Genomic DNA, 27,864 nt, shown 5'->3' with positions numbered 1-27,864 from the left:
CTCTCAAAGTTTTCTTTTGCTTTGATTGAACTCGCTTGTGTTTGGGGCATTTTTCCACAAATGTGACACAGTGATAATATACAATACACTCAGACGCCAGAACATTAGGTACCGCTGCACAATGTGATGACGATTTCAATACAACTGCATAAAAATAAAAAAAAAATCCGCCTTTGCAAACACACAAATACTCAGTTTGGAATAAAATGAGTACTGATATAATGTTTAATATTTCAGGTGTATAATTTTTTGTGCCCATAGCTAAAAAATGTAAATTAGCCCAATCACAATAAAGAAATAATTATGTAGTGTAAAACAGGGAAGTTAAACGTTCTATCAAGAAAAAAGGTAGAAGCAAAACAAAACACATTAAACAGTCCAAGTCAGTGGAATTTCTCTCCTGCTCTTAACACGTTTCTTGTTATCAACTTAAACAACTGTTTTAGTGCACTGTTCATTCGTTACGATATGGTATTGTATACGATTACTTTAGAACCAGCAACATTGTTCCAGTTAGGAAGACATGCTTTCTATTTACGTTTACAATCACTCAAAAGTAAAAAGCAATAGGCCTTTATAAATATTGCAACCAGGAGTGCGTGGCCTTCCTGTTAGCTTAGCTGGTTAAGCTTGCTAACGAGTAGCATAAAAATTATCATTGTGGTTAACGCTGTGAAGGATTGTATTATATTAGTGGCATTATGTTAAGCTTTTACGTGGCAGGATGTCGATCATTCACATGAGCAGGTTCATATTTACTGCAGGTGTTAAGCATTTATTAAACAAAAAGAATTTAGCAAATGAAACTAGAAGTACCATGTAGAGCGATGACAAGTGATTGTGTTTACTGGTTTTATATTATTCTCACATTATATTCATATATTTTAGTTTAAGGTTGAATTTCGTAGACTGTTCAGGATTTGCGCTCCACATTTGCACCACACACACACACACACACCCCTACCCCCCCCCCCCCCCTCCCCCACGCACACACACACACACACACATACAGCCTGCATATAGTTACAGGTGACAGCACGTAACATTGTGCTACATCGATAAAGCAAATCTGCCACATACACAGTTAAACGGCACACACACATAAAGACAAAACAATTTGAGATCTGGACGCCTATGCACACCCCCACCAAAGACAAGACTGCAGGATGTTGGAAGACACCAAGCCTTCCAATAAGCCTTGGGACCAGACGGGGACCTTGGAAGAAGGAAGAGAGGAAGAACGATTTCAACCGACATGACTTATGATAGAAAAACCTGTTTAATGTGAGGGACCTTGTATATTGTGAGGATGGCGCTTTTTTCTTCTTTCTTGAGTGCGGGTCCTCGCGAGGTTAAGAAAAGTAGCCCAGATATCTGACTTCTACTATTTCCTGAACTCCAGAGAATTGAAGAGACTATAGATTCTTTATTTGAACATTTTTCTCCTTGAATAGAAAAACAAACACATTGACAAAGTTTTGTTAATTAAGGGTTTATTACCATGTAATTCACATTTTTTCAGTCACTAAATTCCAACAGCCAGAATAACAGCATTAAACGCCACATTGTTTAAAAAGTGGGCCTGTAGATATTTGAACAATTCAATTGACTCATTTAGTATAATTACCTAACAATATTCTAATAAATAGACATATGCAAATAATAGGCATATGCTCTATATAGCACTGTGATTCATGTCGTAGCTTCACAAAAGGTAGCGAAATGTCTCATCCCAAATCAAAACATTTTAGTTTCTTAATTTTCCCAAGCTTTCCCCTAAATTACATCCAACACTGAGAGCAGTCAACCGTGTCAGCTGTCTCTCAGGCCCTATTGTTAGTGACACAAGGCCAAGCTATGAGTGGGAATCTGACAGATGGAGGTTTCATCAGCTTTCAGACGACTTTGGCCCTCCACAGTGCTCAAGGAGTCTTCACACTGAGCTCCGAGGCCGCACCTTCAGCACAACTGCATCCATATTCATGATGTTGGAGCTTAATCGCCAACTGTTTGCATTCATCGCCAAGAGTCAACAGTCTGATGAAAACGTCACAATATGCCAGCTGTGCGTGGCACATTCCTCCAGATGGGCATCAAGTTGCTCTGAGTAGTGCAGGTGCCGTGAATAAAACCTGACCTCGTCTCTGACATGCCACAACAAGGGTTCACTGGGCGGGTCAAGCCGGTGTCAAACTCGCACCTCTTTGGCTTTATTGCCTCAAAGAGCTTAAGGGAGGAAGGAGGGGCGCTGTGACATGGCTGACACAGCGACTCCAATTCTGTTGATAGGCATGTTCCTTTTTGGCTCTCTGGAGACTCATTTTGAAAAGTTAAATTTAGGGCATCAAGGAAGACAAATGAGGAATATTAAACATGATGGACATTGGCTACTCAGTCAATTGCCGGAAATTCTTCCCCCCTCATTTTCAGTCAATAAACTGAGCGCCTCCATTCAAGCACACACCGGATAAAGAAAACCCAGACATACAGTAGACCTAACGCTCATTTCAGTCTCTATGTTGAGCCACGTCTGTGATTAAGATCTCCGTGTTTGTGTGTATGGGAAAATCTGCTGTCCAGACAGAGGAAGTGAGCAGTCTGCCCCCACTTTTTTTACCCTTGCAGGAGGCTCATATGGTGAGTGGGCGATATCAGAGAGTAGGAGGTTAAAAGTGGCAGCATTAAAATCCATGTGTCCCCTCTGCTCAGCAACTGTAGGATGCAACAAAAGAATGGCATGGTCAGAAGTAGGGGTTGAAACTGTTGGTTCAGTCGTCACATGGGCATCAGCGCAAATATGACAGTTATTGTGTGTTAACAGGAACTTTTTTTTGTTTGGTGCAACGGCAAACATTGTGACGTTGGAGAAAAATGAACTGCAACACTAGAAATGTCTATGATGACCCATCTTACAGCACATCATGCAATGTAACACAAATGAGATCAGCTCGTTTGTGCAAACGAAACATGTACAAGACTCCCACTAATTAAAACAATAACATTTAGCGAAATGTTGAGTTGAGTTTTAAATCATTTGCTTTGGTCTGTTTTTAAGCCTGTCGAAATATGTCTTATGCGAAGCTGGAAAAAAAGGTTGAGGACTGCTGTAATGTGCTGAAATATTATCAATGACATTCTTGAATAAGCGACTTCGACTTAACTTTCATCTCATTATATCAACCCACCACAAACTATTGAGGATGTTGGAGGGGCAGTAGACTATTTCCCACAATGGCGTACATAAACGCAAACGCCCAGTCCCGACTAATTCTACCAGTGCACATTCTAGCAAAATACCATAAGGAAGAAAACTCCACCCATTAGCACAGTTAGACTGTGCTTTGCGTTAAACATGCTCGGAACCAAAATAGTAGCTCTTTGATTAATTAAAAAAATTGTGAAAACTGTCCAAAGATTCTTCAAACAAACGCTGCGAAACATTCATAATCTTCTCTACAAAAAATCGGGCGAATGAGGAAAGAAAAAATCCTGGAAAAACTGAAAAGAAAAAATTTGAAAAAAATGATATGATAATCCACCAGTGCCAAACGATGAGTTTGCAGAGTACCTCAATAACATAAAAATGATGAATGAGTTTTGTGAAAAAAAATGCATAAAATGCTCTCTTGCACGTTATGCTGGTTTCTTGTTCAGCAGTTTTCTGCCGCCCTTGAATGGATTTTTTTTTTTTTTTTTTTCGCAAGAGAGCCCTTCGCACGACTCAAAAGAAATCACAGCATGTGGTTATTTTGTTGTTCGCTTCAAACCCATTATCGTTGGGTTACAATGATGGCTTTTTTTATACATGCATTGAATGTTTTATGGAAAGTGAAATCTATTCAGAGCACTATATTGTCCATATTTAAAATGTGATTTTTCTCATTCCATGATGCCCTTCACCATTCAATTGGCCCATCCCTGAGATGGATAGACAGACAGACAGAATGCATACTACTACTTTAACGGCCCACCTCATAATGTACATGACGTTGTGGGGTGCACATATAGGCACATGGAAGCCATACATACAACCGTCGTCATTTATTGCTCTCCACAAAGCTGCTTGTAGAGTACACACTTGAGTGATGATACAAACACAAGGAAGGAGGGAGGCTGGGAACAAGGTCTCGGGTAAATTGAGGCTCACAGCCCATCAGTAGTGGTGCCGTTTTGTGCTGTGGCTGGACATAATTATGTTTTCATCCTCCTATTAACAGGTTGAGGCCGGGCCAATTCCACAGAGACGGACCATTTGAAACGTTCACTTCATGCTTTAGAGCTTGTCCTTGCTTTTGGTCCGTCAGTCTCAAATTGAAAAGTGCTGGACGATGTGACTGAGCTGTTTGGTGCAATGTCTTCCTTTGCGCTGTGAAACCGACTAGACGTGAGTGCAGCCGTCGGATTTAGAAACCGCCTCACTGCTCGTTGGGTCTTTGTTGCCTTTGATCAGATTTGTGTTCCTTCTTCAAAACACAGAAGAAGACGTCTTTTGCTTCCACTTATCTTGCCGTAATAGTTTGGATTCTGTGACTCCATTAAAAATGATGAGGCCAAAAATAAGACTGGACAAAATGAATGAGAACTGCCAGTGTTCCCACATGGCTGCGCATTGAGTTGTTTTGAGTGGAAAAATGTAGCAAAATATGTCTACAGTACTGTGCACATAAAGAGAACTTAAAATATTGACAACAAAAGTGAACTCTGTGAGATACCATTTCATATAATTCTGCAATAAAACCAAACCACCAAACGTGACCTTGCAGTATGAAAAATCAGGTGGCCAGGAGACGCAAGTTATTAAAGGATTATGAAACATTATAATGGCACTCCTCTTTCCTCTCTGTCGCTCCATGACCTTTGAATTATTGATGTTGCAGCTCTGTGTCAGCTTCTTTTTTCCACTCAAACTTCCCTTTCCTCCCCTCACAGACAACCACTGTATTTTTTTCAATTTATCGCCTTCTTTTCTTCCATTTCAATACCCAGCAGGCACTGCACACACATGCTGCTGGTTTTCATATAAAGATGCTGTTGCTGAGTCAGCTGGGGGGGAGGTAATTGATACAGGGGTTGTCGCTCGCACACCTCTTCCCCGAGGAGACGCAGAAATGAGCTTGGATAGACTCCCTTTCATTAAAAACAGCATTCTTTGCGCAGTTGGGTGGAATTTTGTATAAGTGTGAATGAAAAATATTAACATGTCATGACAGAAACAAGGCCAAATAAGCAGGAGGAGTCTTAATCAGGATTTTATTTTTTTATACTCAGGTACACTTTGGGTTTACTTTCCATTGGGCACCTGCCTTGCCCTGTGGGACATTACTGTAAATAGGCTGCGAAAGCCCACAAGGCGCCCGGAAAACAGAAACACACACACACACTCGCCAAGTGATACAGGCACGTAGCCAGACTAAAATAAACATGGATCCAAATGATTGTGCATGCTGTAAATCCAGGAAAGGCACAAACCATTAATACAAATTCGGAGTCAAAGTGTTACCCTGGCAAGGTTGAGGACTCACTTGCAAGGAAGCAAGGCAGGAGTGCTCCCAAAAAGTATTTAGTTCGAGGGAAGTGAAAAGCAAAACAAGGCACTTTGAAACCATTCGCCCAAAAATGAATCAATCAAAGTCCAAAATTCAAATACAAAGTAACAAACAAATGACAGCACAAACGCTACCTGCATACCATCAGGGATGTATCAACTGACAGGGACGGCAAGCAAAAACAAAGACAGAAAGCAAGCAGGCAACTAAATACAATCTGATGAGATGACGATGTACACCTGGACAAGACACGAATGGGACAGAGCTGATGAGAACAGGTGATCATAAAACTCTAACAAGACATGAAACTATATATATATATATATATATATATATATATATACACACACACACACACACACGCACGCACTGTGTATAAACACAGTAACAGTAAGCGCTCAAGTCCACCAAAGGACCACTGTCAGGAGAATGTCACGGTTCAAAATAAGAATTGATGTCCAGCCACCCCCAAAATTGGCTCCCCGGCCGTGTGTCACACTCAGGATAATTCTGTCGCAGGTATTCTAAGAATCTGTCTCAGGAAAAGATAATCCAGGGACAGCTGCACCCTCTCTAATTTTAAGCAGAGGCCTGGAGGTTCCGTGGCGTCGCGGTGCGTGTGCTGAGAGACGCAAATAAAATAAAATTGAATTCAATGTGATGCTCTGTTCTTGACGGCCGTGGGGAGGTCAGGGCCTGCACGCACGGAACAGATTCAACCTGGCGATGCCTCACTTGGGCTATATCGTCACTGTTACTATGGCAACTGTACCTGCAGACACATACAGAGGTGAGCACTAGGTCCTGGTAGTAGTAGTTTCGTGTGGTTTTCACACCTCCTGTCTCATCCAATTCCATTTCCATTTTTGAAGTGTGTAGTCGAGAGCAAGTTTTAACGCTTGGTTCGACCACCAGGGTGAGATTCCTCTTAGTCAGGCCCCCAGAGTGCTGGCTGCACTCCAGGGAGCCGCTCAAGCCTCCACGCGACGGCAACGTGTAGGTCCTGGTATCAAAGCGGCATGTGTGCAACACTAAATGAGAATTTCAGAGTTTTTATGACAGTAATAAGGTGACATTTTGTGCATTTGTTGTTGGAGATGAGAACGCATTCAGTGGCGTCATCATTGATGTGATAAAATGCCCTACAACACAAATAAACCGTGTTGTGATTCGCAAGTGAAAATGTTACAGTCATAGCTTGAAGGAAGAGCAATGTGATCTCAAACCTCTCTTCAAATCCTCAATGAGTTGGGGTAAGGACAAAATAAATGTATAGTAAAATAAAACTATCAGAGGTTGGCTAGCGCATTAGAGAAAATTACGTAAGTGAATGAAAAGTCAATGCAATTTGCTGACCTTCGCGACAGCACTGATGATTATGTAATTTGCCTTTGCCAACCTGGCAATTACTATTTTATCAAGCAAGCTTGATTTATTGTTCTTTTTCTAAATAATGAGCGGTTTAAAAAAAGGGACTGAAGAAAGAAAAGTCACGTTTATGTGAAATACATTTTTTAGTCACAGGTTTCAATATTTGGCAGAAATTGCACTGGCGTAGGTATTAAAATTGACGGATGATTAAAATGTTTCATTGACTGTAAATTTGAAAGCATCAGTCGTTAATGGGTCCCCTGGCGCAAAGTTTATGGTAAGTGGTGCCAGAATTCAATAATGACATCTCCGTGCGTTCTCTAAGCGGATACACGGGGGTGGGAATCCTGGAGGAGGACATGATGTGTACAGTATTGCATTGCACCGATACAAAGAGAAAGAGCAGATGGCTGGTCACAAGTGTTAAAAAAAATACCCTTCAAAAGTTCGCGTGTTTTCTTTTTGTTCTATTAATGGAAAATTAATGTACATTATACAACCTGAATTGGAACTTTCTGTGATATAGAAAATTGTGTGGCTGATAAAAAAAAAAAACATTTCCGATATAATGCCACTAGTGTACTTCGAAACCACATTCCTGTTGAATTTCCAATTAGGGTCTTAAAAGGCTGCGTAGTTGTATTTAATGTTAGTTTGAGAGGGTCTATAATTTGTCTACATTTGTATGACAGTTAACTGTCCTGTTATGTTTATTTCTTGCACTACAAATGTGCATGGATGACCCAATCACTTTTTTTGGACAAACACATTAATATTTTTTACAATATTGTGGCTTTAAATTAAAAAGGACTCAGACTATTATGTGTATGTTATGTTTTCTAGGGATGTCCAACAATTCTTTGTTTTGGGCCACATTGTAGTTGTGAAGAACAACGGCAAATTACAGAACTCGTTTTTGCTCCAATCTTTCATGAGCTGAAGTGAAAGAGAACCACAATATTTCTCTCAAATCTGTGTTAGCGACCTCCGCTCCTTTGACAAGGTAATCCATCCACTTCACAGGTGGGGCCTATCAAGACAAGTTGACGCATGATTACTGCACAGGTGTGCCACGTGCTACCCACAATAAATGGCCACCAACAGTGATTCAGTAAGATCGTGACTCGTTTTCTGACTGCCGGCACTCCTCCGGCATAGTAAAATTTAACATTTTAGAGTAACTTTTTATTTTTGTGAAGCTGAAGGCACAGCCGTGTAAGAATCATCCACATATAATAACACCAAAATGATAAGACAGCATCGCCGTACGTTGCATTCAAGTGAATTGGAATTTGCTAAATGGTTGTTGTTTAATGATCTCATAAAAACATGTTTGGCGTGTTGCTTGTGAAGAGAAGCTTGAGCAGTGGTGAGAATCAGAGCGACCATCTCATCTCTTCGTAATGAGATGAAGGGTGGGCCGCAGTGTGTGCGTGTGTCTGCACGCACTCAACTTTGTGTTGGCCCATGAAGCTACATGACTGCCGCGTGCTTCTCCCTCCTCCTCACTGGATTCCTCTTGGTTTTGTCTCACCCAGTGGGAGAGACACACAATAGCAGCACACAATAACCACAAAATATGCATGCAAAGTGGAGAGTCTACACAACACTGTTCAAAGGCTTCGTTTTTGTGATAAAAAGAAAAAAAGACCCCCCCCCCCCAAATTTGAATACTGTAATAATAAATACCATATATAATAGATGTAACTGGACAGGCAGCAAAATTAATCATATTTAACAAACTTCAATGCTGTTCCTCGAGGACAACTGCTCTGCCTGTTTTCCATTTCACTCTGTCGCCACACCTGATTCGAAAGATCAGATAATCAGCAAGGTCCTTCAAAGATCCTGATTGTCGCAGCAGGGAGAGATGAAAAAACAGGCAGGACAGCAGCCCTCGAGGAACAGGTTTGAAGACCTCTGCTCAAGTCTACAAAGTACAGTAAACGAGCAACCATTGACAGCACGCTCTGGCCTTATTAGACTGCATAGACAAACCAATAAAAAAAAAAGAAAAAAAAAAAAAAAAGACACTTCACTTTGAAAAGATGACCAGACAATGTCAGATTAATAGATTAGGAATAATTAACAATTCAAAATTGTACTCAATAGTGTTCAAGAAAGGGAAAGACAGCAGTCACTGTTTCAAATGCCTTTAATGGTTCAGTTGGTATAGGTTTGGAAACTTTAGGTCAAGACATTGTCAGCAGCCAAAACAAAAAAAAAAACAACTAATCAATTTTAACTGCGATTAAAATAATATACAAAGTCCCCCCCTTCTAAAAACAAACAAAATCACAGTAAAAATCCAACAGCAGCATGCTCTCTCTCACACACATACACACACAGTAACAAAGGTTGCAGAACAACCCTGATAAGTAAAATGTACAGTAAGACAGTTTCAGAAGAGGAAAAAAAAATGATGCATAGACGAACAAAATAGAAAACAAAAGTAAACAAAGATATTTCTTTGCCGTCCCATCTGTTGGCTGTTTACACCGATTGCTGAGGACGTTAAGAAAAAAAAATAAGGGAATAAAAAGCGCACAATGGTCAAGGTGAAACGAGGCCAAGCATCTCGGCAGATATGCTTGACTTTCAAACGTGACATCATTAAGTTATACAAAGTGTACTCAAAACACATTAAATACTGAGCGTGTGACTGTAGAAAAGCACCCTGATTGGTTAAGATCAATAGGTCGAGTCGATTGAAGGCCTTTTTTTTTCAGTCTGAAAAGAATCTGTATTTTTTTTCTTTTTTCCAATATCCTGTTTGATACTAGTGCAAGTAAGACAATATAGACACAATGAGCACACACAGTTCTGCTGTTTTGGTTGCTTGTAGTTAAAAGTGACCAAATAGTTTTGATCACTGCAACGATGTGTTTGAGGAACAGAAATCGGTTCAGTAAACAATAAATTACAACATGTCTCGAATTTTTTTTTTTTTTTTTAAACAAATGACTCAATGCGCTAATTAAAAAAATATCACACAATCAGTTTTCCCTAGTAACTGTACAATAAACCTTTTTTTCCCCGCCATGTCACAATAACCCCAAAACAACTACCATGTTTAAGGGAGAATACGCACCTGTGTCGCCTCGTGTCATTTTTTTTTCTTGTTCACACTTGTTCAAAAATAAAGCAGCACAAGCGCAAAGTGGGGCTTCGGTTCAAATGGGAAGAGAAAAAAAAAATCCCCCTCCACACAATGTTTTACACATAAATCACGATGATCCTGTCACTCCCCAGAAGTTGCCACTGGTGATGAATGGTGGGGCTGCTGTGAACATGAACGCAAGTACTCACACTCACGCACACACACGTACACACACCAGCTAGCTGCTTGCTTTAGCATGTGTGCATTAAACAAAACAAAACTGAATAAATGTCATTTGTACATGGCTATTTAAAAAAAAATGTTATTTAACACTGAGCATTCTCAAAAGTGTTTGTAAGCCTTTGGCCGCATGTCATTTGAAATGTGCGTGAAGACCATGCTATCCCAAGTCTATTTTGTAAGAAAACGCGTCTAATGCCGGGTTCATTTTAAAATGCACGGCTGTTTAAAACTAATCATCTTGTTTCTCGCAACGATTTCAAATGGCATGCACATCGAGGAATAGAGCCTTCTGAGTGACGAAAGTGTCAATATGTAGGGATTTTTTTTCTTCAAAACCGTAGTGTTTGGGCGTAGATCTTTTTGACCTCGGAGGTAGAAATGAACAAGGCCTTCGACAAAACCGGATTCGCCGTCATATTGTTGACGAGCTTTGTGGTGAAACTGTGGCGGTCAACAACACAAATCTATACCTGGATGGAGGGGGGAAAAAAAACAAGGAATGGTCAGTGTTTGCTGTGTGACAAGATGATTGATGATCGATGACTCTCTTAAAGGAGCAGCTGGTGTTTATAAAAAAAGGCCCCACAGATCTATCACGACACTGCCACAACAGTCGCTGCTTCTCACTTGAACCAACACATGACTGACAAAATAAAATTAAAAAAAAAAAAAAAGCAAAAAAGAAATCCACACAATTCCGCCGTCTTCCGCTTTGACGGATGACCAAGGAGTCGAGTCGCGGCGATCTGCTTTGAGTACGTTGTCTCATAATTGGAAGGTAGAAGGTGTGTCTGTCGCTTCCAGGCCGATACTCCACTCCTGAGCTCATCTGTGTTGCGTACAGGCGGGGCGGGATGGCACGGGGCGGGGGAGGGGCTTGTGGTCACTGTCGTCGATCTTCCGTCTCTGACCGCGAGAACGCCATCACTACGTCCTCTGCACCTGTCAGACAAAGAGTCAGACAGCAAATGTTTTTGGAAGTTCAATCCATCAGCATACCATGCAAGATGGCAGTTCACCTTCAACCAACCTGGGCTGTCTATTGTACCGCTGCTCAAACTTGTGTTCTCCTCAAAATAGCACGGCGCTCATTTGCACCTTCAACGCAGCGCCCAGTTTTCTGTAGCCTAGCCCCGATTGCTCTCTAGCAATTCCTTTGACTTCATTTGTTGTTTGATCGCAACTAGAGCGGCCAAGATAGGTCGACTAATCACACAGATGATGAAAATTGTCAATTTCATTTAATAGTCGCCACGTCATTTATTTATATATTTTGGCACTGTTTTTCTCTTGAAAATGCCGTATCTTCCTTAAAGCTCCAACGAGGGGCTATATCAACTATTTTGTGTGTGATGAAAGTGCAGCCCTGAAGACATTCAACTGTATAAATGCAACATGATGTGATTTCCTTTACATGTCCTTCCAACTTGTGGACCAACAATGCTCATGGGGATGTGTTGTGTGTTTTCCTTTAACCGCAATTAACCAGGAACAACCACTCACAAAGTATAAGAATAAAGTGTCATGAGTCAAGTCACAGTTCCGGATGTCTTTGCACATATAAAGAGGCTGTATGCTGTTAAAGGATCAGTCATGCATCATGTTGTCACAGCTGTGCACATCTGCTGAGAAACCTTTGAACAAACTGTAATTAAACCTCCTCCATTCTTTATAAATGGTCCCGATGTTATTTGGCAAATATTTGAAAGGAATCATAATGTCAGGCACTATACTACAAGTGTACTAATATAGGAAAAACACTTGTTTTATGTATTTTCTGACAAAACACGTAGTGATGCCTCTGCACAATCTGTGGTACGTATTCGTAAAAAGCAGATAAAGTACAATATCTAAATGACATGCGATACTTTCAAATCGTCTTGCTACAGTAGAAAAATGTTTTACAGTGTAAAAAAAAAAAAGTGTTTTTGTGCTACTGACCACAGAAGGTTACTATCTATATAAATCTTAAAATTATACAAATAATCATATCTGTTTTATGGTCATTTGAGCTTCATTTCACAAGCTGTTCATAAAAACTGCAGAAAAATGGAAAATAATCCACTTTTTTTCTAAAGAAAGTAAATTAATAAATGTACAACTCCATCCATCGAGGTATGCGCGCAAAGATTCAGGTGGTGACATAATCCCCAATTGAAAAGACATTTTTTGTTCTACTCGTGTTCCGTTGACAAAGTGAATGTTGACATAAATACCGCCAACACCTTTTCAGACAGCCACGAAGGAAGCAGCAGATAAAGAGTGCAAAAAAAAAAAGAAGCTGTTATCTTCACATCCCTCAAGTGCCAGTTCAATTTAATTACTGAGCAGATATCAAAGTAGGCCAGAGACTTTGAGCAGTCTCCTCCTTTTGGCACACACAGCAGACCCTCCTCAACAGACAGACAATTATCACGTTCTATACGGCATTCAGGTCGAGCTCGGCAGAAGGATTTTTGGGAGGGGGCTGGGTTGCTTTTAATGTGAACTTTGAAGCTTCTTGTCTCATGGGAGCACACTTGCCTACTAAATGAGGTTGTGGTCATGAAGCCACCCAATAGGCGAGAGCAAACCGGACGCGGCGTGTTGATATTTGCTGTTAAAAGGCAGGTGCGCTTCGGGAGAGTGAACAATTACGCAACACCTCACAATGGTGTAGAAACTTCTAATTAATCCTTTGACATTGACACTATCCTAACCCTTGAGCAGAATGACTAAAGGGACAATGGGAACTGAGGGAAGACGAGCAAACTGCATCTGTTTCACTTTCTGAGTCATGTTTGGACCGAGCTCGGCCACAAACAAACATACACACCCTTTGATTCACAATAAAGCGCTACACAAAGAAGCTGCGGCTTCGGCACTGGAAAGGCCGGGCCTCTTAAAGCTGTTGCCAGGCGACAGATAATGGCCAGAATGCTGCAGGCAAAGTGCTTTTCGCTCGTTTCAACATAGCTCAATGTCCGGCCGTAGTCGGGAGGCGTCCCCTCCACGGCTCTCCTATATTATGATGCAGCTCCAGGTTGTGGATTACAGCTACAACAACACCATCAGGCATGTGATCCCATTTGCACCGAATAGACACTGTGAGAAGAAGAATCGCTGTGTTTGCTAAGAAAGACACTTTGGTTAGTTTATTTTTTAAATCAAATCAATCACGCATATCAAGACAACGGATCGCAGCTAAAAATCAGCAAATGCAAGATAAGATTTTACCAAGTTTGTCCTATGAAAACTCTTATTAAAGATGAGTCTTTTTAGTGAGGAGGAATTAGAAACTTTCATGCTCTGAAATAGCAGATCAACCTCATGTGAAAAATAATGTGGACGCTGCAGTCGTTGACTGTTTAGTTAGTCGTAGGCCAAGTAGTGTTGTAGGTCACAATCTGTGCCCCCACCCCATTGTATGTGTGGTCAAGCTTAACATGTTGACAACAACAAGCTGATAAGCTGCACATTTAGATAATGAATCGAAGCTTACTTGAATAATCAGAGTAATGTTTCAGGATGCCTTGCGCATTTAAAAAAAAAAAAAGGATTTTCTTGAATAGTCCCTTTTGAAGCAGGCAATGAGGAAGTGAGCCCTGAGTTACATTTGACGCACAAGTTATAATTATGATGCTGATGAATATGCAAATTGTGTTTGCACTTGCTGAAAGACAAAGACAATGTGCACTTCATTAGCTCACCAGCATTTGTGTAAAAAGCTGCAGCGCAAACGCCGGACGCCGGATACGCAACCCAAATAAGGAAGTAGTGACAAGGCAGTTATGATACGCACAGCTACCAAGTTGCAATGCCTGTTTTTGTTAATTGAAGTGGGAAAAACGGGAGAGGATTATTTGTTCCATGTGGACAATGTAATAAACTAAAGGGACTAATTCACCTCCCTAGTAGAGGAGACTACGGTTTGTAGATACAAGCCATTTAGGACTCTACACCCAGTCATACTTGAAAGCTGAAAACTAGTTGTTTTCCCCTCCAGATGGGAAGATGGCTTCTTTGGGCCACATAAAAGATTTATTGAGGGAGAATACAACAGAGGCTGCATATTTGCACTGAAACATCCTTGAGATCGAGATGAAAGCATATTGAAGGCTGAAACGAAGCCTATACATTTGGGCCGATTCACTTTTAATTGGAAATTCAGCCCGACACAACAGGTCTGCATTTTCCAAAATTGTTAAGACATTCCACTAACTTCAAGGTCATCAATTGAAATAAGTGACCATATTTGTGCACGAGGAGATGCGACTGACAGAGGAGAATTAAAATATCACACTTGGGCTGTGTAATTAGCGCGCCAGCCAGCTTCTTATTCCAATCTACCGCCGCAGCGTGTCACAACACCACAGAAAGCCCACAGGGGAGCTTAGATTTCCTGGGACAAGCGAGGTTGCTATGGCAACTCCTTTACGTATCTCTCCGCCTTTGTTTTAAGCGTCCTTCTGCTTCTGGGAGGAAGAACTTTCCTTTGTTAAATAAGACAGGATAACAAACCCATTGGTCTGGCTTACCCTGATGCAGAGTGAAATGTTTTACAAATGCTGTAATTGAATTAAAACAGTGAAGGAGTGCAATTACTGAGTTACCATTATTTTTATTTAGATAATATTACCACAGAATATTACACAAATTGCTTTTCCTAATTTCCAATTCGTATCTTGCAGGAATCTGCTCAAACCACAAACCTCAACACATCAACAGCAGATGGAAAAAAAACTAAATACCCATTTTCAAAATCCATGACAGAAAAGCCGTCCTCTCCTTGGCCTGATTAAAATTGCAAAACATTCAATGTTTGCGAGTATGGTAATGAGCCAATTAAAAGTGAGTACCATGCAAATGTAGTGACTTCCGTAGATGTCTGTATAGCAACGCCTGCATTGATTCTTCATCTTTCTTAAACCACAGCTTGTGTTAAGGAGCAGGACACTTCCGGACAGATGACATGGCCACATTTTTTTCCCCCCTTTCTTCCAAATGAGAATGTACTTGACCGACTCATACTGTACCGAGTGCAGCACGACATAACTCGTAATGTTTACTGTGCCCATGCAGCCCTCCAAGCCCGACGCCACCAAATCGATGATGTTGTCTGACACATGACACTATCGCTCCATGATGAGAACCCACAGGGACACTGCTAGCAAAAGGGATCATGTGACCGGTGCACTTTTCTGATGGCTTTAATGCGTTGCCAACTCATCAGCATATTGCTGTGTCATGTCAAAGAGGAGGCAATTACGGACACTTGACATGCTGAGACGGAGGAGTCATCCATCCCAGAGTCTTTCAAAATGTCAACCACCGAAGCAAATATAGACTGTTTACTTTTTGATCACTACTATTTTCATTCCAATATAACCTGTAGGACCTGAGTTAGGCAATGTAACAACAAAACAACAAGAGGCCCTTGCAGATATTCACGCACGCACAAGGAAGAAGAATGCGGCAAAATGTTGCCCTGTCATGTTATGCATTCTGCTGCAGATTCTGTGAGGTTGAGAAAATGTCTATTTTTGTGATATTGAAGTAAAATCACACCGCCGGTGAAGTGTGTACAGCTTGATCCCTTTCAAGGCTACAGCACACTTGGAAAAAATAACAACAACTGTACAATTGCAATGAAAGGCAATCAACCTAAATTTCCTTTTGTTATCCCCTAAAAGAGTATTATGCAGTTATTTCTTACCACATTACATTGCCTTTAATTTATCGTGGAGCAATAACAATTTTAGATGAGTCATTTATGGATTCAAGTATCGAGCTGATAAAAAAACAATTGTGCAAAGTGTTGCACGATCACTACATGTACACGAGATGAAATTGTGGACTTCATGTCAGTCAGCCTTTTCAAATCACCTTGATGGTTGTTACGAACGTCCTTGCGCGGTGGACTGAACATTTCCCAGCGATTAACGGCACTACGGTTAGTTCCACGAGGCCTAATTATGGCACTTTGGATAAGATGAACACCACTAATTATTTATTAGCACACAGTGGGAGGGGGCCGGCAGTCTGCCAACAGACACTAAATGCGCCTCTTTCTGTGATGTATAATGCATACTCGGCACACCTTTTGCCAGCTGTGTTGGTTCATAAGTACAGAGTCTGCCTATAAGTAGAGATATATTGCCAGTATCCTAAAAGAAAATAAAAAAACATGCGGCACAAAATGATAAGAAATAAAAATCTACTTCCATTTTGTGAGAGCATAATTTTGTCCTCATATGTGTAACACCTAGAATAAGCATTAAATACTGCAGGCCATTGAAGGTCTGTGCAAAGTCATGCAGTCTCTCCATATAACATCGTTAGAGCGCCATCTTATGGCAGTCTCGCAAGGAAAGAGCGGTTGCAGCTAAACGTGATCAAAGGCGCCATCTGATGGTATAAATCTTTCACAGCAACCATAGCTCTCTAATAAACCACATCGATCTTGATCACGCTGACAGACGTCAGATATGTGCTGTTTAGAGCTCCGCCCAGGGACACGTGTGAAAAGCAGCCGTTAAAAAAAATGCACACGCAGCACACAGGATGATTCATTCTCTTGCAGTCAGTTTGTTTGCTTGTGTGAGTAATCCTCAAGTGCTGTGGGACACTCAGTCAGGGAAGCTGTGAGGTCTGCCGGGGTGCCCACACCAGAAAAATATGTGGAGGGATTACTTCCAGTTGCGTGACTGTCACAAAAGTGCCTTTGTGACGTGTGAATGCTAAACTGGATGCTCTGCTGCGTGTGAATCAGACTTACCCTGATCGATGCTGTGTTGTGGCAGCTGGCTCATCTGACTGTGGACCACACCTGCATAATTCCGGAGAAAAGCCTCTTCACTTGGCGTTAGCTGCAAATAATTAAATATATATATATATATATAATACATAAATAATCAGCTTTTACTAATCCACAGTATGTTTATTATCACTGTTCTACTTTGCATTACACATTTCCCACATTACAGCTGAATTGGTGAACCAAAATATTACAAACAACCCCCAGGATGCCCTCAAAATCATAATAATATTGCAGTTAATACTTCTCTGGCAGTATCCATAAAAACAGTACTCTGTTTGCAAATGCAGAATACAGCTCATTTGTGTATATATTTGGGTCTCATATTGTGGCTAGTGAATTGTCATGATCGGATGTAGACATGAAATCGGCTAGACAAGATCTTGGCATGTTTTACTTACATTTGATCCCATTTTTTTGAGCATGAGCAGGACCCGCACTTTCTGCTGGATGTACATGTCTTCAGGAGACTTTCCCGGGGCCTCCTCGCGGTTCATGCCCCCTGCTCCTGTGGCTCTGTAAGCACATGCACACACACAAACAATAAAACACAAGCACTTCATTTAGCATATACGCAGATATGCATTTAAAGACTGACTCACACAAAGGATAAGGAAAACAGAACAACCTAATGAAAAGTCCACTCACTTCTTTGAATAAAAATACTGACATGTTTATATGCATGAGCTTGACTGGATTACTTTGTTTGTATTTGTCGGTAGCAGTCCTATTATTCGTTGCCTGATTCATCAAATAACTAAAAAAAATAAAATCTGATTTAAATAAAATTCAAAGTAAAAGCAAAATATTTGCCTCAACGCTTTGTAGTGATATTTTTTTCTACAAGGGCTTGTTTTAAAGTCACAAGTAGAATGTTAAAAAACAGAACGAACATTTTTGAATCACTTTCCACTTTTAGTGTAGCTGTAGTAAAAGCGCCGTGTATATATATATATATGCATTGTATTGTATAGAAATGTTTAAAAATGAAATAGAGCATGTTTACTCCAGAGCAAAATTAACTAACGTACCACAAGACATCTAAGATCACTAACACAAGGTATTGAGAATAGCTAAAATACTGCAGCCTACCGCTGCTAGTTACAAGTTAGAACATATTCTATTGCCTCCACAAATGGTCAAGAAAAGACACAGCCGATGCACTGTCATTTACTATACAGAACAAACAGCCACAAAATGGAATAAGCAGATTATTACACAAGCTGTTCGGCCAAAACTGACACCCATGCACTAAACATGCCGGACTGGCAACGCTGTCAACTCCATACTCGAACGTGAGGACAAGTGTACAAGAATAATAATACCTGCACCTCACATACACATTTTGCATTTTAATGCAAAATTAATTTTGACCTGATTACTCTAAAAAAGATTAATCAAGACTAATCAATGTTAAAAACTCTACTGTTGTCACAGTGACTTTTTGTTGTCTACACCAATCCACAACAATACCATTTTTTCCTTTTCACAATGGGCAGCCAATGCAATTGCAGGTGTGTGAATTCCATGACAAATTTGAGACAGACACAACATTGTCTTGTTCAGATAATCACATCTGCACTCAATCTCACAGGAGCACAAGACTGCATGACAGCGTGTCGGAGAAAACAATTTGCTGACTGTCATCGCCTCATCGGAAGAAGCCCTTTTTGACGGGCCATGGGGAAACCTGAGCTTCTTTAGCAATAGTGTCGGGCTGTATATTTGAAATAAGGGGGTTGATTATTGCAATATGGATACTGGTGCGAGATTTACCATGTAACTAAATCAAAGTAAAATAAAAGCATACAATTCCACAACAAAAATTATTGCATGTCTTTGCATATTGTGGTGACGATATATTTTAGATACATTGTGCAGCCCTTGCATTGAGTGTGAAAGTTCATTATCCAGAAAGTCAAAACTATAGGACAGAAAAAAAATACAGGTGCAGTGTTGTATAGTCTCTGAAAAATGATGATCTCACACCAGAACCCCCCTGCCGTCCCCCCTCCGTAGGCAGGAATAAATCCTTAGAAGCTCATCAGTAGTCCTTGCTACACAGTTGCCAAGGCCTCATTAATATTTAATGTAAGTTTTCTCACAGATCTCATCCCTTCCTGCTCCCTCTATCTCTTCTTCTCCGTCTAACTAATGACCTATTTTCACTGTCAGTCTGCCGAGATGCAAAATACAGCCAAAAGGGGAGGAAGTGAGGAGGATTGTCAAAAGGTGATAAAAGAAGCTGGCAAAGCACACACGTGTCAAGGTCAGCTGCTGTCGTATTGGATCCCACCTATCATGCACCAAGCATGCGCCGCAGCTTTATTTTCAACCAGCTTTTGCTAATTGAGTAAGTGCCAGCTCTGCTTTACACAATAGAGTCATGAATCTAAATGAAATGTTAAAATATAAACCATGGAGACAACAATATCAGTTTGCAAGAAAGGATTTGGTGGCTCCTTAAGAATTTGTCTTCAAGAGCCACAGTGATTCTGACAGTTTGGCAATTTAGTTTGGCCTCTTATCTAAATAAAAGGGCCACTAATACATGTTGACAGGCTCTTTGATGCAGGGCTGTAGTTAATTGAAGCGTTAGTTCAAATAGGGACGCGGGTACATGGATGGAGCTGCTGTTTTGGTTGCCACCGTGAGCATGTGAATTGACTATGATCTGATCCCATGCTTCTTTACCAAGGCATTGATTTTCAGCGCTATATACCAACATTTTAAGCAGAGTAGCTCAGTTTTCAGCAGTTCAAAAATAGGATATTTCACAACAAATGAAAATAAGTATATTCAGGAATTATTACCACACACTAAATAAAACATTGAACCCCCAAATATTTGGGGTTTTTTTTGTGTGTAACTGTTTTTCGAGGTTTTTGAGCTATGATGCCACAAGATGGCGGCAAAGCCCCTGAATATGAGGAATGTAGTATAGTATGTTGAGGTGAAACATCTAAAACGGTAAGGTCTTTGCATGTTGGGATGGAGCTAAGTCAAAGTTAGTGGAAAATTTCACAGTTTCTTCGCGCGCGTTTATTTCGCAAACATTCGACCGTTATTGCTTATGTACTTCCGGTACATAATGAACCATACATTTTAAAGGACTTTTAAACTGAGTCTAAAATTATATTGAAGTTTTTGTCTATCATAATTTGTGGTATAATTTTAAAACTAGGGATTGGGGTTGCGTTCAGCGATAGACCGATTATCTGTGCAGATATTTGGCATTTTGGGAATTATTGGTATCGGACATTTTTATTTATCCTACGGGCGTTAATCCATTGAAAACTGCGGCATTTTGCCTCTAATGCAGCCAAGACGCACCCCAGCATTGTATGTAGGTAGGGAGAATGAATGCAAAAATGTTAATTTTTATTGCAAACGAATATGGGCCTCCTCAACCACTAAGCAGTAATCGGCCCTGGTAAAAAAAAAAAAATCATATCGCTCTTTCAGTAGTGGCGTCATCAATTGATTTCTGAGAACCAGCAAAGCCAGATTAGACAAACAAGTTATTGAATAAGAATCTGATGACAATGGTTGCAAGAGTTAACTAGTAATAAAAACTAAATACATAAAGAAACAGTGTCTGAGCCAAGGCATACCACATCATGAGTCTAACATGGAAGTAGACGCAGACACCCATTTGATCTGCGCACTCCACAGGAAAAAAAATGAAAATTTAAATCACCATCGTACCTAAGACCTAGTGGATGATCAATGACTCATAGCCTGTAGGTGCTTGAACCCCGCACCCTCGCAAGAATGGAATAATAATAGAACAAAGGCTCATTAATATTCATACCTATTTTGAGACTTGATAATATTTGTGCAGCTGCTTCTGCCGGGAAAAAAAGGCTTTAATGTTCCACATTCATTTTCTGCATAAAATGGGACGACTGGTTTCATGAAAGGGACATTTGGACATGCTTGATGTTGGTGCTTGTTGTTTGAAAATGTTGACATAGCTAGTGTCCTCACAGTACCCAGGCTGCACAATGTCTTAAAGGTCGCAATTTGTATTCTTACTGTGCGTTAAAAAAAAAATTGAAGCGTTTGCTAAAGCATGAACCTTAAACATCCAATTTACAACTGAAAATCGTATTTCCTGATGTGTCAATCACAATATAATAAGCTGCGCTCAAACAGAATACTTGTAAAGACATCTATTTTTGAAAAATAAGAATGTCTGATGATGGAATGACATGAAAACAATGAATGCTATTCTTAAGACATCAGAAGTGTATGAATGCTCTGCTCGGTGATGGCCTTTTTATACCATTTCAAGGACAACAACAAAGATGCTGTCAAGCTCCTTTGTATGGATGTGATGTTAGGCGGGCTGGATATACATTAATCCCTTGAGGGATGCTCAGATGGGACCAGACACACGCAGCTAATATTCCAGTCGGAATCAAAAGGCGTTCTTCAATGCCGTGCCTGGCGTAACCCCGAACAACCACAAAATCCCTCCGCCCTTCTTTGCGCTGGGTTGTCAAGAGTTGTGATGTTGGTGCTGAAGCCCTATGATTATCACAGCTCAACAAAAATATCAACACGATGACAACCTCTCTCTGGACATCTCAAAAGATAGAAATAACAGGATATGAAGATGAATTTGTTAAATTCTGGACTGGTTTATCCGTATGTCAGATCTTTGTGTTGAACCACCAGGAAAAGAACTTCTATTGGCAGTACATGCTGACAAAACTTTAAAATCCTGACAAATTTGGGTGTTTTTAAGTGTTTGCTAATAATCCTTCTGATTGTGTGAATTTGATCGCCGGTAAATCAACATGAACAAAGTGAATGAAAATGGAGAGCAGTACTTGTCTGCTACCAGCAGAGGCATTGGTGATTCAGTCTTGACTTGTTTGTCATTCAGATAAAGAAAAAAGGAGTTCAGAACATCATGAGAGATTCTCTCATCCCCATTGCAACACGATATAAACAAAAGGCACACCTGGCTCACCGAAGGCCAAATGACTGTAAAATCCCTGAATACAATAAACCAACAGCCAAACGTCGACATTGATGAAAAAGGTCTATTGCCCTCTGACTTATTTTTTCCCCACCTGTAAAGATCATTTCCAAATGCTGATGGTGGCTTTTAATTTGAAATCACAGATCACCAATAACATTATTATTTGATCAGATGTCGCTAGGCAACCTGATCAACACTCACTCGCTTTGCATCAAGATCCAAACAAGAGCACAGTATTCTTATTAAATTACTTTGATTGGATTTATTGAATACAGAACACAAAATGCATGCTCCTTCAAAGGAGACTGTTAGATGAGCCGCGGGTACTGGTATGTTACTGGTGACATTTTGTACAACTTGTGGTTCCACTTTGCAAAATAGTCACATTTAAAGTGTGACACATATTACAAAGTATCTCTTTGGAATTCACATCTCATGAAAACGCCACAGTCCAGTAATTAGGGACACCCTCTGAATTCAATGTGTTACGCATCTTTGGTGGTAGCGCACACATTTCCAGCGTTACACATGGTGGGTGTGTCAGAAGTCTGCTTGGGAGAATTGACATCCCTTGAAAGTGCATGTCATGCAGAAAAAGAAAAAGACTAGCAAGAACAGGAAAATATGGCCCAAGGAAAGGAATGTGTAATTACATCCCTGGTCACAGACACATTTCTTGTATGATAATACTGTCATTTTTAAATGGATGCGTTTTGTTTCAATCCATTTTCTACAGATGATAAATGCAATAATTTGTGCAGTTCATACATTTAAGTCCCACTTCTGTGTGTGCGCCAAGATATCAGAAATCTTTGACATTCAGTCAGCTGGAAGCTTGAGGACATGTGTAGCATTTGCTGTAAATTCCTGAATCCTCAAGCATTGGTTTATAGTATCATGACTCATTTTGACATTTGCCCTGACAAATTCTTTTAATAGAGCACCAAGTCACCATCAGTACATGCACGCATTTAAGACCAGGATTTCCTTTACACAGATCACTGTCCCATAAATAACAATATTAACAGCATTGCTGTGTTGATAAATGGAAAAGCACAGTGCTCTAAATTTGCTCTTCAAAAGATAGAAATCCTAATTACAAGTACTGTATAATTGTCCTCGTGGTAAAAAAAAAAAAAAAAAGAATATGACATTTGGCTTCACAACTAGACCTGCAAATGAGATGGAGGTGGGGTCGTTTTAATACTTATTTGTTGAGATATCATCGCAGCAGTGCAACATTCGTAAAAGACAACACGAAGCTAAATTAATAATTCTTTTAAAAAAACAACACTGGCCCAGTCATTCATAATATTGCATTTAGCATCTGAGAGAGAAGATAAGAAAACCATAAAAGATATTATTAACAATTAACACTAACTGAGCAGAGTCTGCTTTCAGGGATTACATGCAATGTGATACGTCCTCATATTTGTAGGGGGTCACCAAGGGCAGAGAGTGTTAGCATGGCCTGTCCACTTGCGCCGCATGCGACTTGGCTCAATCTGCAGCTCACATGATGCTCAACATTGGACTGCTTTCACAATCAAACTCCTCCAGGAAGCAGACGAACAGGACATGGGCCAAAAATGAGACTCCTCTCAAACGTTAAGTAACAGTAAGTGGAGTTGAGACATAAAGTTAATAACTGCTAACTGACTCAATTGGCAGTGGGCGGTGAAAGTCAAATGACTAAGCAGCAGAGGCCAAAAGAAAACGCTTGCTTACACTTGCTGAATGTCAACGCGCTGCGTTTGCTTGAAGCCACCTCCTCACATGGACCGTGCCGACAACAATGGCTACAGCACTGGCAAACAATGGCGATGAACTGGATTGTGCAAACGTGATTGATAAGTAGGTCATGTCTTGTTGTCACCACTTGAGGCATAAACCAGACACGGGCAAACTATTGAGAATACTGGCACCCAATTGGCCACGTAACACGAACCCGGAAGTGAGGGCTTAAATACGACATTGGCAGACAAAAATCACATTTTAAGATGAACGGCACATTATTTATTGAAACAAGCCCATGATGTTAGCAAGGAACTTTTACTGCTCCGTTCAGCGCTACCCGTGCCTCACTACAAACACAATGAATGGGGGTGATGATGGTGAGTTGATGTGCACACCTAAGTTCATTTTGAAAAGGTCTTCAGGTGCCACATGAAAGCGGCTAAAGAGCCATGTACTAGAGGTTAAAAGTTACATGATGGGTGGATGCGGGAGCGCCGCCGCCTTTTCCAGCTGTCTACGGGCAGTAGGCGGGGTTCACCCCGGGACTGATTGCTAGTCAATCGCAGGGCATGCACAGACGAACATTCACACTCACAATCATACCTAGCGACAATTTAGAGTGAGTCTTCAATTAACCTACCATTCAAGGTTTCGGAATGAAACCGGAATACCCGGAGAAAACCCACGCAGGCATGTGCATAGGGAATTTGTTCACGACACGTGTGTTAGATCTCCACACTTCAATACATCAGGGAGACAGTTCGTGGTTTGGTGTTGATGCTTTGGTTCGCAACAGAGTTCTAATGGGCTCTGCAGTTAACTAATGTTGGGAACTACGAGTGGTAGGCTTTTATTTGTTCAAGTGACACCCAGTGACTAGATGAAATAAAAGCCATTTGTTTGAGTAGGGTATTATTATGGACTAAAAACATGAATCCCTTGCGTAGTTGTGCAAATAAATCCAATGCGTTTTATCTCAATGATCTGATGGTGGAGTATATGGCGCCACACAGCATCAGTCATAATGAGGCTCTCCAAAAACCTTGCTCGAGGTTGCTCAAAGGAACTGCAACTCAGGTGCAACCTTTAAGTTGCTCCCTGGGGGTTTAAGCTGCAAGATTTCAAACGGGTGCACGTCAAGGCACAGCTTCAAAACCTGACTTGAGAATCATTATATGATGTCCTTGCAGGAGGAAATATAGTGCAGGATGGACGTGTAAAACGCCATGAGCAATGTGCAAATTAAACCTTTGCAGCTGAACACGAGCCACAGTTAGGTAATGCTGACTGACCTGGTAATTGTTTGGTTTTGGAAATGGGAATAATACTTTCAGCGTCAAACGGCCTTCAATGTTAATTCAAACATGTTTTTCATTAATACTTAAACATTGTTCATTTCCATAATTGTAAATAAATGACTTAAACACAGCTAATATTAAAGTGCAAAAATGATAGATCTCAAGCCATATTTCATGGCAAATGATGGCATAATGCTATGGTGATCTGCCTGACAATTTATCAGTTTATTTGTACTTTATACATTATGTTTTTGAGGGATGGGAGGATCTGTCTGTTGTGAACATCAAATTTGTGAGTCTTGAAATAACTGAGGTCGAGCAGAGGGCACAACTTAGCTACATCCTGCAGGGACGCTTTTACTCAGTCTCTAGTTTGCTGCCGAAAATACAATGCGACATCAATACAGGCATCTGCAATGGCACTACTGCTTATACATTTATTCACTATAAATCATTTATATTTTTTTTTCGCAACAGAGCTCGGCGGTTTGCGCAGCACGTTCATGGAAACGGATTCAGAACATTCAGAAGAATATAAAAATAAGATTTTTCATTATTATGAGCAGTTGAGTTTTACCAAAGTTGATTACGGAAATTATAATTATGTTCAATGGACCACGTGCTCCTCTGGAGCCATTTGTCTGTTTGGACAAGTTGTGTAGAGCCACCCAAGGACATATGCAGCTTTCGAGCCAATATAACAGACCACAGGAGGCTACTATATGGCCGCTGACAGGGTGTCAAAAGCAAGTGCCAGAACCAAGCGGGAGGCTGTGAGCTGATCCGCAGCTGACAGGCAAATGATGAGCAATTTGGGGCTTAAAAAAAAAATCACCTGCCAAAACAACAGAATCCAGCCTCCACAAGCCATTCAGTAAGTGTGATGTGCAAACCAGGGTGAGGTTGACATATTACGGCACATGAGAAAAGCTATTCGCTGCCAGGAGGGGTCGCAGCACTTGACCCCATCGGGCTGGCGCTCTCGCCAATGCCCCGGAAAGGATGCCAGCTACAATACATAGATGGCCGTCAGCAAGCTCACATGCAGAAAGCAAACACAGTGAGGCAGGGTGGCACAATGCATCCATGCAGGCATGATCCAAAAATAGAAAAGCCTAGGAGGAGTTGAGCCATTAGCAGATTCACACAGGAAGACCAATTGAGGGGCATTCATGGTTGGGAAAACATGAATACAGAAGAGGATTAAATGAAGCACACTCCTTACAGGTTTTAAATGTACATTAATAATTTGATATCAGAAATTGAGTCAAAGACTCCCAACCACTAAAATGTGTAGCAGGAAATGCAATTTCACTTATTGGTCCGAAATTAATTGTTAACTAAAACAATGCATCAAATGTCGTCTTTCCATCTATGCCAGTTAGGTAAAGTGAGAAAATGTTCCAAAAGGTAGAATTAACATGTGGAACATTACCATACACATAATGGACTCAACTTTATACTTTCAATGCTGGTGAGATAGTTTTGTAATGTAAAATATGTGCCTTGATTCAGTAAATGTTGCTCAACACTGTTACGTAGTAATGGATGCAAACGAATGAATCCAACATATTTTTTTAAAATCGAGAGTATTTTAGACTGACTGCCATCTGACACGTTGCACTCATACATGTACATAAAATACAAATAAAACTGACAGAACGGACCTGTAAAATGTGTTTTTCTTTAAAAGAGGAAAAACAACTGCAGTGATGATGGGCTCAAGCGTTCATGTTGCGGGACGTTTAAACTGTAGCAGCGCTGCCGCTAGCAAGGAAGCGAACATTTTGGTCACGATTTTTAAACGCTTTTCTTTCCCACCGCGGAACACAACGCGGGCAACATGTAGAATAACCAATTCACGTTTATATATGACAACATTTATTTAATGTATTGAGCCGCCGCTTAAAGCGCACTACCCAGAGTAAAGTAGCCGATGCTAACCAACCAAGCTAACTGGCTAGCACGCCCGAGACAAAAGCCTTGAATGAAGAAGTTCCTTTGGGTGCGAACGCCAACCAGGTGCCGCTACTCAGCTAGAAGGCGGGGAAGCCAAGGTTCGTTCAAAACAGCCCGAAGCCGCCCAGGGTGATGTTAGCAAAGAACAAAGGTTATCTTACCCCTCCTCGTCCAGCTTTTCTTTCTTGTGCGCTGTGTTTGAATGGAGTGTTTGGCGTCCTGTTCCGGGGTCACATCCCTCCTGTCTGCGCACAGCGGCGGCTCAGCGCAGCGGTCCTGCTGCTCTGTGTACTGCCGCTCTTAGCCACACGGGGCGCTGTGCAGCCAGCCCACTCGCTCACACCGTTTCGGCTCCTGGCTCGGTCTGACACTCAGACTATAAATATCCCATGAACACACAGCCCAAAATACATAACTGACTCACTAACATGGGGCAGATGGTTTTACCAAGAGAAAGTGAATTTTGGTTATTTAATGTGAACAGGCTTGAACACGTGTGTTCCTTTTCCCCCCAAAAAACTTGCACACATAATTGTGAATTTCTAGGAATGATGTAGAAATCATTATGCTGTAAACACTTGCAGATATTTACAGCAATAAATTCCCAACAAGATCATTCTCCATGTAGGTGAATGTCACTCATTGTTAACATCTGATTATAGTTAATTGGAGTACATTTGCTATTTCAGAGGTGTTTACCAAATTGGACGACATATTAATCAGTACCCAAGAAATCGCTCCCAATTTGAAAAAAAGGCTGGTGGGAGAACACCCCCTCAATTTCAGAATTTGAATTACCGCTCCGGCCTTCAGTAGTGGGG

The 27,864-nt window shown here is 40.8% G+C and overlaps 1 protein-coding gene across 1 annotated transcript; it reads right to left on the bottom strand.

Moving 5' to 3' along the window:
- Nucleotides 1-9,054: 9,054 nt before the first annotated feature.
- ctnnbip1 (catenin, beta interacting protein 1) lies at nt 9,055-27,375 on the bottom strand. The gene is made up of 4 exons (XM_088292224.1): nt 27,205-27,375; nt 17,458-17,572; nt 17,018-17,108; nt 9,055-11,202 (listed from the first exon to the last, which is right to left on the bottom strand). The coding sequence occupies exons 2-4, from the start codon at nt 17,551-17,553 to the stop codon at nt 11,144-11,146; spliced, it is 246 nt and encodes an 81-aa protein (XP_088148350.1). The 5' UTR covers nt 17,554-17,572; nt 27,205-27,375; the 3' UTR covers nt 9,055-11,143.
- Between the last annotated feature and the right edge of the window lie 489 nt (nt 27,376-27,864).

Source organism: Idiotropiscis lumnitzeri, chromosome 3 (genome assembly GCF_059441095.1).
Source record: "Idiotropiscis lumnitzeri isolate Australia: NSW breed Sydney's pygmy pipehorse chromosome 3, RoL_Ilum_1.0, whole genome shotgun sequence".
In the NCBI taxonomy this organism is placed as follows: Eukaryota; Metazoa; Chordata; class Actinopteri; order Syngnathiformes; family Syngnathidae; genus Idiotropiscis; species Idiotropiscis lumnitzeri.
This window is presented reverse-complemented; position numbering and strand designations above follow the sequence as displayed.